The sequence below is a fragment of the Suncus etruscus genome, chromosome 17 (assembly GCF_024139225.1).
Source record: "Suncus etruscus isolate mSunEtr1 chromosome 17, mSunEtr1.pri.cur, whole genome shotgun sequence".
Lineage (NCBI taxonomy): Eukaryota > Metazoa > Chordata > Mammalia > Eulipotyphla > Soricidae > Suncus > Suncus etruscus.
This window is the reverse complement of record NC_064864.1, coordinates 3541559-3560947: the sequence shown is the minus strand read 5'-3', so window position 1 is coordinate 3560947 and position 19389 is coordinate 3541559. Positions and strand designations below refer to the sequence as shown.

Below are 19389 nucleotides of genomic sequence, written 5' to 3'. Positions count from 1 at the left end.
AACTGTACGGTTTGGATGCTTCTCAAATAAATAATTTGGGAGACAGTTTTGTGCTATTGTCCCAGACAATCATCTCAAAAACTTTAAATATGAAAGCAGAATCTTTTTCAAAATCACATGAGGTTTTAATTAGAAGGTGTCCTTGGAGTTAACTTTTCTCCGTTGGATAATATTTTTGTTTTCAAATTTAAAAGACAATGTGTATTCTTTTTCACTCTTTTCAAACTGCTATAGCATGCTTTATCTTGTTCTCTTTCATTTATTTTTATCAATTCTGTATCAGCTTCGTCGTGGTTTTGAGTAGTGGCCTATTTGTTATTAGTGGATCTGGCCTTTTCACACAATGTCCTCAGTGAATTAACATGTGGTAATTACCAAAGTTCTTACTCTGAAAGGATAATTCATTTACTATAGAAATTGCATAAAACTGAGACTCTGTAATCTTATTAGTAAAGCCAGAATAATATCAATGTACCAAAGTTAATGTTAGAATTCAACAGTGTAAATTAAGTGACTATATTTCTTGATGTTTCCCAAGAGTAGTGACTGAGAATGGAAGGCAGTTAATTTGAGAAATAGATCTTAGAAAATTTAACGTAGAACCTTGGGGGGAATAAAAGGAGGGTAAGTAATTCAAAGATTGAATTTAATTAGATCACCGCTGTAAGAATAGGTGTGTGGCCTCCCTGGATAACTTTTAGGATATATAGAAAATAAATTTTAAAATATTCCATCCAAGGAAAGGAAGAGAATAAATTAGTCAAGGGTTTTTCTTTGGGGTGGTAATGTTTTACACAGAATTGTATATGTATTATAATGTATTATAATGTCTGAGATGTTTCCACAGGGATTCCACATCACAACTTAAAAAAGCCTTAAGGAAAAAAGTGAATTTACATGAAAGCTATTTAGAACTTATTCAGGGAAAATTTATGAGAGAACAAAGTGATCAGCTTGAATATAATATTGCTCCAGAAATTCATTGGTCATGGTTTTTTCTTGCCATCAGACAATGGTGAAATTGTTACCTAGAGGTTGTTTTTTTTTTTTTCCAAATGAATTGTGTGATCACAAAACTTTTCATAGTAAAATATAAATCTGAGAAATAGAAGATTTTCAGGATAATTTCTACTGGTGACATGTAGTGATTCTGTGAAAGTGTTAAACAGAAGAACAATAACATAATCAATTGCATATAGAAATGGGAGATTTAATCTATTGAAAGATTTAATCTATGTGAAAATCGCTCACAATGTGGGAGGTCATTGGAAAGGGTCCTTAGACAGGTACTTTGATGTTAGGTGTGAAATGATATATGCATGAAAAATATAATCAGCAGTATCAGAATTAGGGTAATCAATAAAATTGATAAAAGGAAACAAACAGAATTAATTGACTTCAGAACCCCCAGACAGTAGGTGGCCTATACTACTTTTAAAAGAAACTATAAAAATTTACTATTAATTTTTAAAATTTAAACATTGTTATTTACAAAGATATTCATAATTGAGCTTTAGACATACAATGTTTCAGGACCAATCCCACCACCAATGTACAACTTTCCTCCACTAATAATCACATAGTTTATCCCTTATCACCTTCCCACCGAGACTGAGATCATAATAGGCACCTTCATAAGCTTGGTTATTAAAGTTTGGATCTCGAGATTTCATTGTTGTTGACTCTGGTTTGATAGTTCTGTTCTTTCTTAACTTCACTAATGCCCCTGAAACTCATTTTTAGAATGTAAGAGTATATTTATAATATATTATTTCACTTTTGTATCTAAATAGGCAGGTAGAGATCATCTTTCAAGTTCCAGTGACTGCTAGAAAAATTAAAATTGGAATGGAGTGATTTACTACTTGACTCAAATATCCTTTCCAGGAATTCTCAAGATAGAAGGAATAATCCCACCTTATCCCCACTCCTCTGCTGCTCATTTTTTTTTTTAGCAATTATTTCTCCCTGTGTTTGCTAAATCCAGCTCCTAATCAAGAAGTATCATCTGTGAGAGGTCTGGGCTGATTAAAAGCAAGCATAACACACATACCCGGTCGGTTTTTCCTTCAGTTTGAATACTGGTATGACTTTGAACTTCATACTCCTCTTCCATGTCAGAAACCTCCTCCAGTTCCTCTGGGGTCTATAAGGAGGAAATACAACCTTGTTAGGGGGAAGGTAAAATGGTACAGCTATTTGGAAAAACTATCTGGCAGTACCTATAAGAAAGCCTGGAGACTAATACGACCTAGCCATTCCATATTTTGTTACGCCCCAAGAGAAAAGAAAAAAATGTGCTCATAAAAATTGTGAAGAACTAGTCATAACTTCCACAATGGCCCAAAGTCAAAATCATTCATGTGTTTAGCAACGAGTGAATAAAAAGTGTTGTAAGTGCATACAATGTAATATTATTGAGCAGTAATAATATTTCACTGCATGAAAAGCAATGGAGTACTACAGCAAGGGTAACACTTGTACATACTAAGTAAAATCATTTAACTACAAAAACCACATTTTTATGATTTCATTTAAATGCAAGGTCAAGAATAGGACAATCAGCCGAAAAAAAATGGACGACAGTTCCTAAAAAAGGTGGAAGTGGGAGAGAGTGGCCAGTGGCTGCTAATGCCTATGTGATTTCTCTCTGTGATGCTAACAATGTCCTAGAATTAGAGTTAGTCTCATAAATACATCAAAATCCACTGTTTAAACTTTAAAATAGTAAATTTTATGACATATAAATACTAGCAAAGCCTTGTTAGACTAGTATCCAAAATGATCAAAATGAAGATGGTCTTCGTAGTATAGCCCCTCACTACTGATGTTACTATTAATCTAGTTATGTGATTATTCTAAGACATATGGCATTAAAATGCCACCAATATGATTACAAAAAAATTTCCTGGGATTTTAAAGAATAAATAATTTAACATAAAGAAATGTTGCTTTCAAACAAGCTATTATGCCAGTTCTTTCATTCCCTTTTCCATAAAACATTTGTTGCATTTTCCTACTTCCCAAAATGACACATTGATAACATTTCTGTATGGTAGTTTTCAGTTTTAAAATTACATGCCTAACAATAAGTAGAATTTTCTTCAGTTTTCAATTCTTAAGACTAGTTAGGTTTTCAGAGAGTCATTATTTCTTTTCTCTTGATTCATGCTGAAATATTTCTCAATCTCTAATCCCATGATTATCTTGTCTTTTCCTATGTAACTTCAATTTCTAGCAAACCTAAGGGATAGATTCCAAAACACTCTAGTGATCTAATTATATTCAAATCCGGACTCAGGCATTAAGTTTCCCCAAGTCACCTTTTCTGATTCCAGTAATCTTTTGTGTATTGGTGTTGTCACCTTGGAGATAGGCAAGTCCAAGTGATATTCCATTTTTCCATGTGGACTTGACTTTCAACAGGCAGCCACACTTCTCTACCTTGTGAGTTTGGGTATCTCACAGTATCATAAATAGTTTAAATGCCAAAAGTTTTAACTAGGAGATAGCTCAAGTGTTGGCCTGGCAGGTATGAGTTCCTGACTTCAATCTCTGGCACCGACCTTTTGACACTGCCAGGAGTAGCCCCAAGTCCATTCATCCCATACTTTCCTAGAATGAGTCATCTTTTCTCTTAGCCTCTGTAAATTAAATTATTAGTATTTTTGATTTTTTTTGTTTTATGCCACACCCAGTGGTCCTCAGGGGTTACTCCTGACTCTGTGCTCCTGGCACACAGTCGCTCCTGGCAGGCTCTGTGGACCATACAGGGATTCAAACTGGGGTATGTCCTGGGTAGCTACACGCATTGCAAATGCCCTACCACTGTGGTCCCTGTAAATTAAATTATTTTAAATTTCAAGGGTGAAGCAAAGCAATTAAATGTCTTTTTCTCAGGCAGGTGTATTTGCCCTTTTCTCAAATCATTTCCTCTTCCTTTGTTATATACTTGCTATTGATTTAGTGTTGGAGATTTGTTTGCTCTGTAATGCCTAGAAAAAAACTCCACTTCCATCACAAAAACTTATTAAGTTTCAATGCATGAAATAAAATTGTTAATAATAACCAAAAATATAGTTAAATGTGAACATAAAGCATAATAATAACATATAGTCACATATCATTTTTATGATTCTTTCATATTTTATATTTCAAACAAAAATGTTCTATGTTTTTCCAAATTCAATGTTTTTATTTCCTTGTTTTTTTCAATTTCTTAGACATGATCTAAAAATTATGTTTAAGCACACAATAATACAACACCATAGAACAAAAATTTAAAGGTATTACTACGTCAGATTTGGTCAGACACTCGTTTAATGCCAGTTATGAGGGTTCAGGAGGATCATGATGGTTTTAATCCACGCATTCTGAGCTTTGGGACTCTATGAAATAAGTTTGTCATCAATATGGTGTCTCCCTTGTGACGGAGATAGAGTATAGCACAGTAGTGGGCAACCTCCTTTTTTTTCAACTGAGCCAAATCTTGCCAAAACCACGATTGAAATTTATTTTGAGAGCCACACAGAGCGTGCACTGACAGAGGCTAGGAGCAGAGTTCTGACTCCTGAAGTGGCTATCCGGCACACAGAAGAGCCACATTCAAAAGTGGAAAGAGCTTTAGAGCCTCGGCTTGCCGACCACTGGTATAGCAGGGAGGGACTTGCTTTGCACACAGTGACCCCAGGACAGTCCTCAGCACAGCTCATAGTTTTCCAATCCTGCCAGGAGTGAACCCTGAGTGCTGAACCCCAAAATTTTTTCTAGCTGACCCCAAAACATATGTATGTATGTATGTATATATATATAAAACTATATTCATTATATATGTCCATATCTATATATCTATATATTTCTCTACATCTAAAGCTATATATCTATATCTACATGTACATCTATAGCTATATATCTATATTTACATAGACATTTCTATATCTATAGCTTGTACACATATATGGTGTCCTGCCAAGAATGAGTTAACACCAGGTTTCTTAATGGCTGAATTGCCCCAGGTTCAAAATGAAAATAAAGATGTTAGCCATTGTTGTAAATTTAAAAAAAAAAATGTTTTACCATAATTAACCTAAAATGTGCTTTAACTAGAAAACTTCATCTTTAAGCAATATTTCAACTGCTACAAAACCCTCCTGAAAAATACATTCAAGTTTCTTAATTAAAAATGAATAAAAATGTTATCTCTAGAAGTACTCCTCCATTTTATTGCTTGTTTTATTTTTGCCCCATTTTATTTTTATTATTTTTCTTTCCTTCAAAGAGAATCACATAATTTGAACCATTTGTTCCACATCACAAATTGAGTGGGAAATAATGGAGGATACCAAGACCAGACAGTTGTATGAAGATTAAGTAGAAATAAAAAAAATGCTCATACTTAAACACCAAATCCAAAGCCAATGACAACAAAATTGATACCCAATCTACAACATGCTAGACAAAGAGGGGACCAATTAAACTTGCAACCGGGTAGAGGGGGTAAAGAAAGGGGATATTGGATGCATGCTGGGAACAGAGGTAGAGGGGAGATAACATTGGTGGTGGGAATGCCCCTTATTCAATGTCACTATGTACCTAAAAAATTACTGTGAAAGATTTGTAATACATTTTGGTCAAAATAAAAATTTAAAAAAAGAGACAAAAATGTTATCTTTTCCTGACGTTTGAACCAGGATTAATTCCTGTGTATTGCCAGGTGTGGCCTTCAAAACAATAAAAATAATAACAACAACAACAACAAAAATAAAGTTATCTCTGTCCATCTGACTGGAAGCTGCCTTCGAGCAAAACTGGATTGCTTTATGCATTGCTCTGTTTATTTCAGACCTGCCCTAGTTCCATCAAAGGAAATTAGTAATTTAGTTCAAATCATGCATCAAAATTAAGAATCACTGAGATCTCAGATTCTTTATCATCTCACAGCACTTTCTTCACTTTAAATTTCACCCATCTCTTTACATTTGATTCAGCTTATTCTTTCTGGAAATTAATATCTTCTAATGAAGGTCTCCATTATGCTGAGTGATTGTTGTAACAAGTTGTACTCTGAATATTTCTTTGCTCAAACTTCAAGCAGTTATATACCTAAGCAACTTATTTTCTTGTTAGATATTAAGAGCATAAATGTACCACCTGGAACTCTGACACTGTCCTATATTTCATGTTGATTATTGTGTACTTTTCTCATAAAATGCTTGAAATGGGAACTTTTCGATTTATTTTCTTGCTATATCACCAGTCTGGCAACTTCAGGAAAAAGTTCCATCAAGTTCCCTTTATTTTATATTTTGCAGTGAGAGCTTGTCTGCTGTCCCTGATCTCTTATATATGTCTATTGTTGGTTACTGGAATTACGTTCTATCATATGCCAACAAAAATCTTCATCATCCATTACAATATTTCAGTCAACTGAAAATAAATATCCTGAATAATAGTCCAAACCACCATGTCTAAAAGGAAATTAAAAGGGAAAGATAAGAAAGAGAGAAAAGTAAAGAGAGAAAAGTAAAATGTCTGCCCCAGAGGCAGGAAATGTCGATGGGAGTAGAGTAACTGGGCACATTGGGGGTATGGAATGGGTACTGTTTAAGGAGATGTACATTGCTTGAGAAAAGCTTAATCACAAAAACTTTATAATCATGGTGTTTAAATACAATATTTAATTAGTTAAGAATAAAAAGCTCACTTTAACAATAAAAAGATAAGTAACTTAATAAAAATTTAAAATAACTACTAGCACCAACAGTCACAAGTACCATTTATTATTGGTGACCCTGATGGAGACATATGTTTATACGTTTTGCTTAATCACAACTATGAGGGATTTGTTGTTTTTTTTGTTTTGTGGGTTTTTCTTGTATTTAGAGTTAATGATTTTGTTACAAAACCATCACAACCTACCTTTTCCTTTCCAGAACAAAATCAATGCAGGGGATGCTAAACCCTTGTTGGCAACATTTTGTAATCTTTATTGTAGGAAATTTGATAATATTGCAAAAACATACAGTTAAGGGAACATTTTAAGAGACTAAATTTATAAGAAACTAAGAAAATAATAGCATTGCTTTAATCACTTTTGAGGTGATATGTTGGCTTATTTTATAAAAAATGGATACTAAACATATAATGTAATACAAAATTATTTACATGATAATGTAAATAACAAATACTGCTAATATTAAAAAATGGATAAAATGGGTAAATATCATTTAAATGGAGAGGTGATGACAAACTACAATTTACTTTCTTGATATCGCCAGATACGTAGCATCTACATAATTACTATTGATTAAAATATCTATACTATTCATGCTTTGCAACTAACTTTTTCAATTCAAAATATAAGAAAAAATAACTTTCTTTAGCTCATTTTAGAACTTTAAAAGATTCACCAGAGGCCAGAGATACACTCAAGGCAGAACTTTTGCATGTGTGAAAACCTGGGTTCAATAACTGACAGCAGAAATGAAAGTAAAAATAAAATTAAAAAATAAATGGAAATAATAAAGGGAGAAACATGTAAAGGAATGAGGATAGGGAGAAATAAAGGGAGGAAAGAAGAAAGGAATATATATGAAGGTAGAAATGAAGAAAGGAAGAGAAGTGTTAGGAAGGAAGGAAGGCAGGAAGGAAGGCAGGAAGGAAGGCAGGAAGGAAGGAAGGAAGGAAGGAAGGAAGGAAGGAAGGAAGGAAGGAAGGAAGGAAGGAAGGAAGGAAGGAAGAAGGAAGGAAGGAAGGAAGGAAGGAAGGAAGGAAGGAAGGAAGGAAGGAAGGAAGGAAGGAAGGAAGAAGGAAGGAAGGAAGGAAGGAAGGAAGGAAGGAAGGAAGGAAGGAAGGAAGGAAGGAAGGAAGGAAGGAAGGAAGGAAGAGGAGGCAAAGAGGGTACAAATGAAGAAAAGAAGGAAGGCGAGAAGGTAGAGAAGAAGCTAAAAAGGAAAGATGGAAGGTAAGAAGAAAGGAAAAGGAAAGAATGAAAAGAATAAAAATGGTGAAACAAAATGAAAAAATGGAAATATATGCACCTATATCTACATTATAATACATTATTCAATTGGAAAATATACACTTTAAAAAAAGAAAGGAAAAATAAACTAGGAAACATTACTCATGTCTTTTGACATTTTATTTTGAGGATTAATCATATCCTAAATTACACATATGGTGTAATCATAAATCATATATCTATGACTATTCATTACTTGTTACTAAAATGAAATAATCATCACAGCAAACGCACTTGTAGTCTGATACTACTGTTCAAGTCCAATACTTTCCCAAAGTAATAAGTTTCTATATTACTGAGCTTATAACACAGATATTTTGTATTGTCAATGTAAAGTCTATCATAAAATACCTCTTTAAAAACAATGATCTATGGGCCGGAGAGGTGGCAGTAAAGGTAACGTGTCTGCCTTGTAAGCGCTAGCCAAGGAAGGACCACAGTTCGATCCCCCAGTGTCCAATATGGTCCCCCCAAGCCAGGGGCGATTTTTGAGCATTTAGCCAGGAGTAACCCCTGAGCATCAAACGGGTGTGGCCCAAAAAAACAAACAAAAAAAGAACTATAATAAATAAAAATTAAAAAATATAAAAAATAAATATGTTTAAATATAGTACATACAAATTATAATATATATAAATTATAATATTATATATAAAGTAAAAATATAAAAATAAATACATAATAAAATATAATAAATAAAATATTAATTTATGCAAAATGAATCAGCTCATTTCATATAAAAATTTTGAATATTATATCTAATATTTTGTTGCCTAGTATGCATTCATGCAGTTTTAATGTCAATGATCCTTATCACCATAGAGCTCTGTGGACCTAACTTCAGTTTTATCCAAATTTTTCTGGCACAAGCAGTACGGCATTTGCCTACTACTTTTGATTCGTGCCCTTCTCACCATTGTGAGTTGCTATTGCATTGTTACCTTAATTTATATTTCCTTAATGATTAACACTTCTCATGTACCTATCAATGACCACTTGTCTTCCTGTGAAGTGTCTGTCCATTTTCTCCCCCATTTTTGATAGAGATTTTAGTTTTTTTTGTTGTTATTGCTGATGTTTGTAAGTTATTTGTATATCCTTAACATTAATCTTTTTATAATATAAACCCATTTCCCATTCAACTTTCTTTTAGTTTTAGTCCATGTTTGTTTTTGTTTTTGGATTATACAATAGCTTGTTAATTTGGTGTACTCCCATATTTTCTATTTTATTGTCCTTGCCAGTAGTAGCAGATCATTGGAAACACCTTTGATGTCCAAATCTTCTCCAAAGTTTTCTATTTTCCTCAATGTATTTTATAGTTGCCAGCAACAGGATGTAGGAGGTAGAGGGATAATAGTGTTGGTGAGAGTGGATGTAAAATAAACAGTGCTGAGATTGGCTTTGAGGTATTACATGCCTAAAAATCAACTGTAAAACAATTTGTAAATCAAGATTATTTTATAAAATAAAATATTTTAAAAAAGAAATAATTGACGGTGTTCAGGGATTCCTCCTGGCTATGTACTCAAGAATCACTCCTAGCTAGGCTTGGGGGAAAATGTCTAGGCTGGTTCTTAAGCTTAGGTTGATTATATGCAAATCAAGGCTTTTATTTGCTGTACTATCATTCTGGGCCCTGGAAATAATGCTTTGTGTAGAGTAATATTTTTCTTAAGCTCAAAACATTTATATATGGAAGACCAGGACAATGTCTATACACTATTGTCAGTTTTAATTCTACCATATTCCTTAAGGAAACAATCTGAATAAAAACGATCTTAGGTTAACTGTAATATTTACTTAAACCAGGCAATAATTTCAAATATTTCTATGACACAAATATCACAAAAAGAACATGTAGCAAACAAAAATTAGCTTCATTAGTTAGAACATTAGACCATTTTTATTATTATTTATTCCTTTTTTTTTCTTTTTCTTTTGGTTTTTTGGCCACACTGAGTGACTCTCAGGGGTTACTCTTGGCTATGCACTCAGAAATCACTTCTGGCTTGGGGGACCATATGGGAAGCCCAGGGATCAAACTGTAGTCCATCATATGTCAGTGTGTGCAAGGCAAATGCCCTATCTCTTGGGCCATCACTTGGGCCCCTTGACTATTTATTATTAACCAGGATCAGAAAATACTGATTAGTCTCTTCATCCCTTTCTATGGAGTTGTGACTCTAAAAAACAGTTTTCTTAATCATAGTGCTATTGATATCTTACTCTGAAAAAATTTGGATTTAAACACTATCTTACCATATATCATAAATATCATATATGTTAGGGATATTTGTCACCATTCATCATTTGATTATTGCTTATTGTTATAGGACCATAACTGGGTAATCTCAGGTCTTTCTCCAAGCTCTGCATTCAGGGACCACTCATGTTTGGCTCAAGGGACCACAATGGACGCTGGGGATTGAACCAGTGTTGTCCAAATCAAAGCAAATGTCCTACCTCTGTATTATTGCTACAGCCCTACAATCCCTAGGCAGTATATACTACAAGTAGTAGGGCACTCCCAAGTTCCCAACTTGCAACAATTAAAAGATATCTCATAAAGGTGACAGAAGGCCATGTGTATTCTTGGTAGTGTGGTAATGGTGAGATATAGTAACTATATACATAAAGATCACAAATGTTGTGTCCAGAGCAATAGCACAGCAGTAGACCATTTGCCTTGCAAGCGGCTTACCCAAGATGGACCTCGGTTTGATTCCCCAGCATTCCATATAGTCCCCCAAGCCAGGAGCGATTTCTGAGCACATTGCCAGGAGTAACTCCTGAGAGTCACCAGGTATGCCCCGCAGCCCCCCCAAAAGATGATAAATATTAATAATACTGTAAACATGATAATTATATTATAATAAATGTAAACATTATAGTAAATAAATACAGACACAAATGCTCTAAATCTCTTCAAATATTCCCAAATATCCCCTGATGGTAAGGAGGGTAATGCACTGTTAGACAATAATTAATCCAGAACATCAGTTTACCTAACCCAACAGAGGTCATAAGTATAAGAGATAGATCCAATATGTATATTTAAATTTTCTATGAACAAAATGAAAGCTTAATTGACTAAGAAACTATAGATATAAATTTACTCTTGCACATCTAAATTTTTGGACAAAATGTGCATGTAACATGATACCATTATGGTTACAGGACAGAAGAGGGCACTATACATTAATTTTAGTTGTAAGTAAATAACTGATTCAGAAGATTTAATGAACATAAAATTACAAACTTGAATAAAATACTAGCAGCACTTACCAATCTGATTTATTCTCTGCTACTTCTTTTTAAATTTTTATTAATAATGAATAAATTATTACCACAGAACATAAAGCCTAAATTTATTTGGTTAGTAATAAGTGGGTTAGAAAATCAAGAAAAATAATCAGTATATTTGAGTGCCTTTTATATAGATACACATAAGCTATTTTGATAAATTTTAATTATAATATTAATAGCAATTTTTAGGTGTTGTTAATCAAAGGCTTTACTTGCTTGTATGTGTTCATCTTAAAATGATAATGGAAAGTAACACTTAATAATTTATAAAAGTTCTAATTTATGATTTTATGAATTAATATCTAAAAGCATGGCATTAATCTAAATGAAATGTTTCTTTAGGTTTAGGAGTTCTCTATAACTGGGAAGATCTACTAAATCTGTGGAGTTTGTAAATTGATATAAAATGTTTTCAAATTAATCATATGAGTTCAAAATATTTTGCAAATACTGTTCTCACTCTCCTGAAGATAGAAAAAAAGGTAATATTCTTTTCTGTGCCTAATATGCATGCTTAATCCAAACTGTCATATTTTGTTACAAAATATATACATCCCAAATGTCTTAGTGAATACAACTAAATTTATAGATAAGAAAATAAATTTTCTTAAATAAATTGGTTGAGAATGAAGGCATATATCTCTGTTTGTCATAATTGGTTGTCTTTTTATGTTTAAAAATAATAGAAAACTGTCTAGGGGCCATTATCACCTCTCTACATTGAGTAGGCTATATATTTTTCCTTTCCCAAATAATACAAATGCAAATTTGAACACATTAATACAAACATAACATCAGGTGAATTATTCCATAAAAAATGGAATGAATCAAAGAAATCAGGGTGAGTCAGATTATACCCCTGAATCTCTAATAACTGAACTAGTGTTTGTTAATGCTAAGTTGCGTAAAAAAAATACCCAGCAGATCATATAATTATTTGTCCTCTCATCTCTTTTCAGAACCAACCTCTCACATGTCCTTCCTGAGAACAACCTGAAATCTATCTTCCTTAGTAAATATTGAAAATGCCTACAATAAAACTGAGACTACCAGCATCCTTCTAGATGGTTTCAGTGCCCCCCCCCCCCAATAAAGGTGGTATAATGCACTTGGGAAACCAATAAAAGGAAAAAACTATATACATTTATATTTTATAAGAAGATGTGACTGAACTTGTCAGACAGAAGAACTTGGGCAGATAAATTTTGAACTTAAGAGGAGTTACAAACTTCAGCCTTATTAGTTCATAGATTTTCTATGAAATGTCTCTATTAATCTGATTCTTGCAGTCTTTCAGGTATTGAATCACTCAGTGCTGTGTCATTGAGTCTAGATTATGAAGATTATCATAGTCAGTGTTCGTTATCATCACTTCCATTTATGTTAAACTGTTCTGAGGACTCAAATAATAATAGGCTCATACAGGGTAAATAGTATTTTAGGTTTAATCTCTTCCTAGGAGAGAGCTGTCAGGTAGTTATTCTTCTATTCCTAAAACAGTAATGAGATTAATAACTCTGGAAAAGCAAAAAGTAAAAGTCATAACAGTCACATAAAGTGGTGATCTTGCTCTGACTTTGAGGACTGCACCCCAAATTTGTAAAAACTATCATGAGTGTTCCAGCCTGATGTTTAACTAAATATATTAAAGCTAATAAAACTATAAAGAATAGAGTCTGGATGAAAGCGTATATTTAGAGGGTTCAAACAAATATAGGAAAAATCTATACTTAAATGAGAATCCTTGAAATTCTCCTCCTTGTGGAGTAAGCTGAAGTAAACATTTTTATTTGAACTCTTTTATCTAGCCTTTAACACTTTTCTGGGTTACTACACATTTCTTTTCTCATTCAGTTTTCATGATAAAAATTGAAAAGATAAATGTTACCATTTTAAGTCAATAGCTAAGGAGAAAAGATATAGCTATGCTTTATGACACAGCTAATAAGGATCCATAATGATGTGGTCAGTGTTGATTTTATAAACCATGAACCATGAGATTCACAAATCTATGGCAAATGTGTGTATTGAGCTGTTAAAAAAGTGTAAGTCTAGAATGTAAGCTTCAAGCAGCAGGGATAAACTGCCCATGGAGAAAGGCAGGGCAGATCTTTAGGGCTTTTATCAACTAACCACACCAAACTAATTCCTAATCTCCTGCTCCCTCTTCCAAACATAATTTCTGGATCACAGTAAATTGGTGTCCGAATCAAATGATGGTTTTCTTTGTCAGTGTTTCACTGCCACCTACCTCGACTATAAAATGTCTTTGAAAATCCAAATGAAAGAAATCACTCCTGCTTCTCAGATTGAAAACCTGAGATTTGACTTACACCAGGGTAGAGATGAATTCATTTTTAGCTCTGATGATGAATCCAAGTGTGCCAATCGATTTTCCAGAAAATGGTTTCTGAATCATTTGTTTTTAATTTAAATATGAATTAAGCTTTATTGAAAATCAAAATGATTAAAAGAATTTTAGTTTAATTTGGAAGTTGTAAGCTATGAAAAGAAAACCTAAGAACTAACTAAAAAAAATCTAAGCAAATCTCACTACAATGCAAAAACTGTGGTAGAATATATTATAAACATTAAGTACTCAAATCCCAATAAAATGCTATTTTAATGCATTTGACCTCAAACACGTTTTAACTTGTTCAAAAGTAAATTAACATACTGAACTATATTTCATAAAATTCAATTCAATTCTATTGTTAATACTAAAGTATGCTGAGATTTAATTATGTATTATATATGAATTACTTTATTTATTTATGCATTACTTATTTATGTATTATTTATGTATATAATTAAGCACATTAATTATATATGTAATTATATGTTATATAATAATTCATTATTATAAATATCAGGGAAGATATTATACATTTGCTAAAGAAAAGCTCAGAAGTTTTGGCACTCTTCTGCAATAAGAAACATAATATTTCATCTTAAGTTCCTTTCATAGGAACCTATAAGAACATAAAAACAACCTATTGAACTTATCTTGCCTTGATAGGAAAACATAAAATTATTTCTACTTAGGTTATTAATTATCTCACTGAGAATTGTGGCAGTACAAATACTCTAAGAGATGGGAGGGTTCTAGTGTCCTAAATTAGGACATAGTCTTAGGAAGAGTGAAAGCAGGGGTGGTAATAATGTTGGTGTTGGAAGCAGAGATATTAGTACCAGTTGTTAACACATCCTGGCCTATAATTTTGAGGTCAAATACTGATATGCATATTGTACAAATTTGAATGCATTTGCATATTTATGTCAAACATACTTTACTTCACCTCAAAGATAGTTTCAAACTTATACATCAAACATACTATTCTTAGTAGTTACAAAGAGGCTAACTAAATTAATTCACTAATGTTTCTTTTATAAGCAATTATTCTACAAATATCTCAAGAACTATATTTAATGTACTGTTAACTTTTTCCAGACAAGATCGGGTGCGTTCAGGGTGGTATGGCCGTAGACCTGTTAACTTATTCCATAAATACAAATTCATTCTCAAAGAAAACACATTGCACATATACTAAGGAAAATAAGAGTTTTGGTTTAGTGCATGGGACTTCTTCCCTATAATTTGGTGGTTATATTTTTTATAATTTCTTGCAATGAATTGCAATAATAAATAATAAATTGCAATAAATACTATTTTTGACCTTTGGGGAAAAATAAACAGTGAGTGTTGAAAAAATCTGCTTAAGAATGAAAGTGTTATTCAAGGACATGCCAGCTATTAAAAAAGCGCACGACTGCAATTTTCCCCACAGGACAGCACAGCTCCCTTGTTACTTTGCCTTAGGACTATCAATATGACACAATATTAGAAGCTGAGATGTACATAGACAAAAGCTTCAGTAGGTGAGCGGGAAATTGCAATGTACATCTTTATTATCAGAGCAAATACTAGAGAAGATTGTGCTGGCAAAGACAAATAAATATCCTTTACCAGGTCCCACATTACCTAAGCTCCTATTTAGCTCTGTGGATCCAGAAAAGCACTTACTTCATTATGTCATGCATCATGTTTCAGCCTTTTACCAACTGGTTTTACAAACCTATTTTATTGTGAATATTTTCAGAGTAAGTTTTGTTTTCTCCCAGTGGAAATATGTATTTTATTAACCAACAGGAAATCTTTTATTTTCAGAAATTGTCAGGTGGTACAGTATAATATGAACAGTCCTAACCAAATTCATCTATCTGGATTTGCAAAGTAATCTCAGGCATAGTAATAAAGAAAGATTGCCTGCTGTGTTCCAGCCATGAATATTATGTATGGCTAAGCAGAAGATGTCCAACTTTGACACACTTGTTTGACTCAAGTTAACAATGAAAAAACATGAAGTAGTTTTCACATTACAGGGCAATGTTGTTCAGTAAGACAGTAATTTAGATCTATATTACATGCTTGGAAGTATTAGTCAGGGTTATTAGATTGAAGTTTGCCTGATGGTACAGAAGAATTCTCTGTATTAGTTGAATGAAGTAGCCTAAGTTGACAGTTTATATATAGAGTAAAATGACACTGAATATATAACAAAACAAATATTTAGAAGACCCCTAAGAAAGAATCATTCTCTCCATATTTTGTCACCAAACAAAGATCCATTTGTAGAAGCGAGCAAATACATCAGTGTTTAAGGAAATATTAGATAAAGTGGCTTCGAAACTAGCTCATGAAAATGCATTGTGCTGCTCCTACACTGCCTTGCCCTGATCAAAGAATTAGAAAAAGTGAATAAGCAAATTTACTGGAGAAATTATAGTTATTAAATTCTAATGTGTTCCTTAACACTTCTTAGACTTATGGTTAAATATTCCACTTTTAGGGTCTCCCAGAAGAAATGATAGAAATTAAAACATATACATACACACAAAAACATGTACACAAAAAGCCATAATATCTTTATGTGTAATAGCTAGGCAGTAGGAATAACTCACATCTTCATAAAAAGGCAAATGGCAGAAATAACTATATATGCAATTGATAGAGTATTTAATCAACTATAAAATATGTTTCAGTGGTATGGTTTCAAACTCAATAGAGTGTGAGATTCCTTCTAACAGAGAATCAAAATTCTATCCCTATCCCCTTTTTACCTTCTTAGTAAACACATTTTTTTTAAAAAAAATTATTAGATTTTGGGTCATATGCTTACAATACTGTTGACTCTGTTTTATTTTGTCTTGTTTTGTTTTGGGGGGGTCACACTGAGCGTCTCAGAGGTTTCTCATGACTCTGCCCTCAGAAATTGCTTCTGACAGACTCAGGAGACTATATGGGATTCCATTGCAAGGCAATTGCCCTACCACTGTGCTATCACTCTGAACCAATAGTGTTGAATTTTATGTTTTTATGAAGATAGAGAAATTCTATATGATCAAAATGTCCAATACTTAAACCAATGCTCTTATCAGTGCTCAAAATTTCATTTCCTCACCTCTAATTTTCCTTTTTATTAACATTCTCATTTTTATAACCCAGGAAAAAGTATTTGATATTTATGTCTATATGTATTATTTGATATTGATCTTGCTAATTCATTAACATGAGTTTTTCTACTTATAAATCATATAAACATATTCAATATGCATATGTTAATAATAAAGTACCAATGAATCTCAAAATAATTGTGCTAAGTAAAATATGACAAATCATACAGAATATAGCTATTTCTATACTAAATTATGAAAATTTTGGATAGATTCAAAGTAATATGAATTTAATCATTATCTTGTATGATCAAAAGAAATGAATGGCTTCTTTGAATGAACAAAGGCATTTAAGAAAGAGTTTTAATTTTATTGTGTATATTAATTATTGTGGTGACATCTTGGGATCATAACAATGACAACAAACCATATGTTTTAACATATATTACTTATTAATCATCAAATATATATTAACTAATAATTTCAACATTTTGCATTCAGATATACAATTGCCAATTTAAAAGAATCGATTGTTTGCATGACCTGAGATTATAATTTTAACTGAGACTATATCATATAAGATTATTTTTATAAGCACATGAAAGTAGGAATAATGAAATTTAATATTTAATCAATCAAAATCCAGACCTGCTTTATTATTTAATAAGGTGAACTAAAATTTATACAGAGGAAACATGTATTTTAATATTCTAAATTTTAATTTTAGTTCATAAACACCTAGGTCCTAGGTCATCTCACCAGAGCTGTTTAGAGATTAATAAACATTCTTATGAGTAAAACCAACTTTATGCTTATTTATATGAATATAAGAAGAAAATATATACGGGCTGGAGCGATAGCACAGTGGTAGGGTATTTGCCTTGCATGTGGCTGACCCAGGATGGACCTGGATTCAATCCCTGACGTCCCATATGGTCTCCCAAAGCAGGAGTCATTTCTGAGCGCATAACCAGGAGTAATCCCTGAGTGTCACCGGTGTGGCCCAAAAATTAAAAAATAAAAATGAAGATGGAAATATAACACCAGTTAATTTTTCTGTCGCTTAACTAAATTCAAAAGGTATCAAACATCCAGATCGGAGCAGAAATCTTCCATACACCACAAAAGCATCAAGGGGAGAGTAAATGAACTTGAAAGGAGTCTATAGATAATCCCATGACAATATATTCCAAGGGTGGAGAAACCCTGTATCTCTTAGGCCAAGGGGATTCCCATTTTGAATGACCCCAATATTTACTGTACCCATGCAGGAGGGAAATAAAAAGACAAACAGCACAAAATAATCTTTTTTTTCCTTTTTTTCTTTTTTTTTCTTTTATCTAGTTTTTGTCTATTTCTTTGTTTTGGAGTAGATATTGAAGTAATTGACAATTAATTAATTATATATTTACTTTTTTTTTCTTCTTTTCTCTACTTCCTCTTTGCGCTCTTCATATTTCCTATCTCAAGACAATGCCAACTATGTGGTGCATACTTTATTGCTGCAGTGCTCACTGGATATCTTAATTGATTCCTCTTTTTGAACTGTTGTGGTGTTTCATCTCCTTTTTTCCCCTTCGTCTCTCAAACTAAGGAGGAGAGCCTCTAGAAGGACTCTGCCCATAGTCAGCATAGTCGATTTTTACCCCATTTTATTACTTTTCTCTTCCTCAAACAAAACCACATAACTTGAACTATCTAGTCCCGCCTCCCAGTTAGAGGGGGCAGTAATGGAGGTACCAAGACCAAACAGTTATAAGACCACTAAGTAATAAACTAGATACAGAGGGACCACTCATTCTAGCAGCCCCTGGGGTGAGAGTGGAGGATATGGGAGTCAGGATGGGAGCAGTTGTGGGAGGACAATTCGGTGGTAGGAATTCCCCTGATTCCATGTTAATATGTACCTGGAATATTACTGTGAACGATATGTAAGTCACTATGATTAAAATAAAAATTATATTATTATAAAAAAGGTATCAAACTACACTTTATACTTTTGAAATTTTGTTGACTGATCCAATGTCCATGACTAGAGTTACAGATCCCTACACCATAACTCCAAGACCTGATGCAAGACACCATCCAACTCTACCTCTTGCCTCTGACCCAACCATCCTCAGTTTATAGTTCTCTTGATGGCCAGGGAGTTCCTGCATTACAAATATCAAATAACATTATCATCTCTATTATAAATTATTATACCTCAGTAAAAATGTTTCTCATAAAAAACCAAGGTCTTCATAAATATGAGTAGCATTCCATTCCTAAGTAAAACTATAGAATGGGAATATTAATAATACATTTTTTGAAATGGAAAATATTCTTATTAGAGCATATGATTATAAATAATATATTTTATATGCCTTTTGTGTTCAAGCTGGAGTTCCCTGAAACTGATCAGGTATGGTTCTCAAGGCATATACCACTGTAGGGGTAACAGAGACACCCCCCAGAACCAAGCTCAAACAGCATCATATCCTATATCCTTTATTTAACTGCTGGTCTAGATCACCATAGATTCACCTCCTGACCTCCTACCACTTGGGAGACCCAAAATTAAATAGAAACCAATAACCAGCACAAAATATTCAGGATCCTCTCTA

At 32.9% G+C, this 19389-nt stretch overlaps 1 protein-coding gene across 1 annotated transcript in view; it reads right to left on the bottom strand.

Annotated features, from left to right (window-relative positions):
* Positions 1-19389, bottom strand: part of CTNNA3 (catenin alpha 3) — a 1601008-nt gene that overhangs the window by 152863 nt on the left and 1428756 nt on the right. Inside the window, exon 14 of the mRNA XM_049790484.1 lies at positions 2054-2146. Within this exon, the coding sequence (XP_049646441.1) occupies positions 2054-2146 (93 nt within the window). The remainder of the gene's footprint in view (positions 1-2053; positions 2147-19389) is intronic.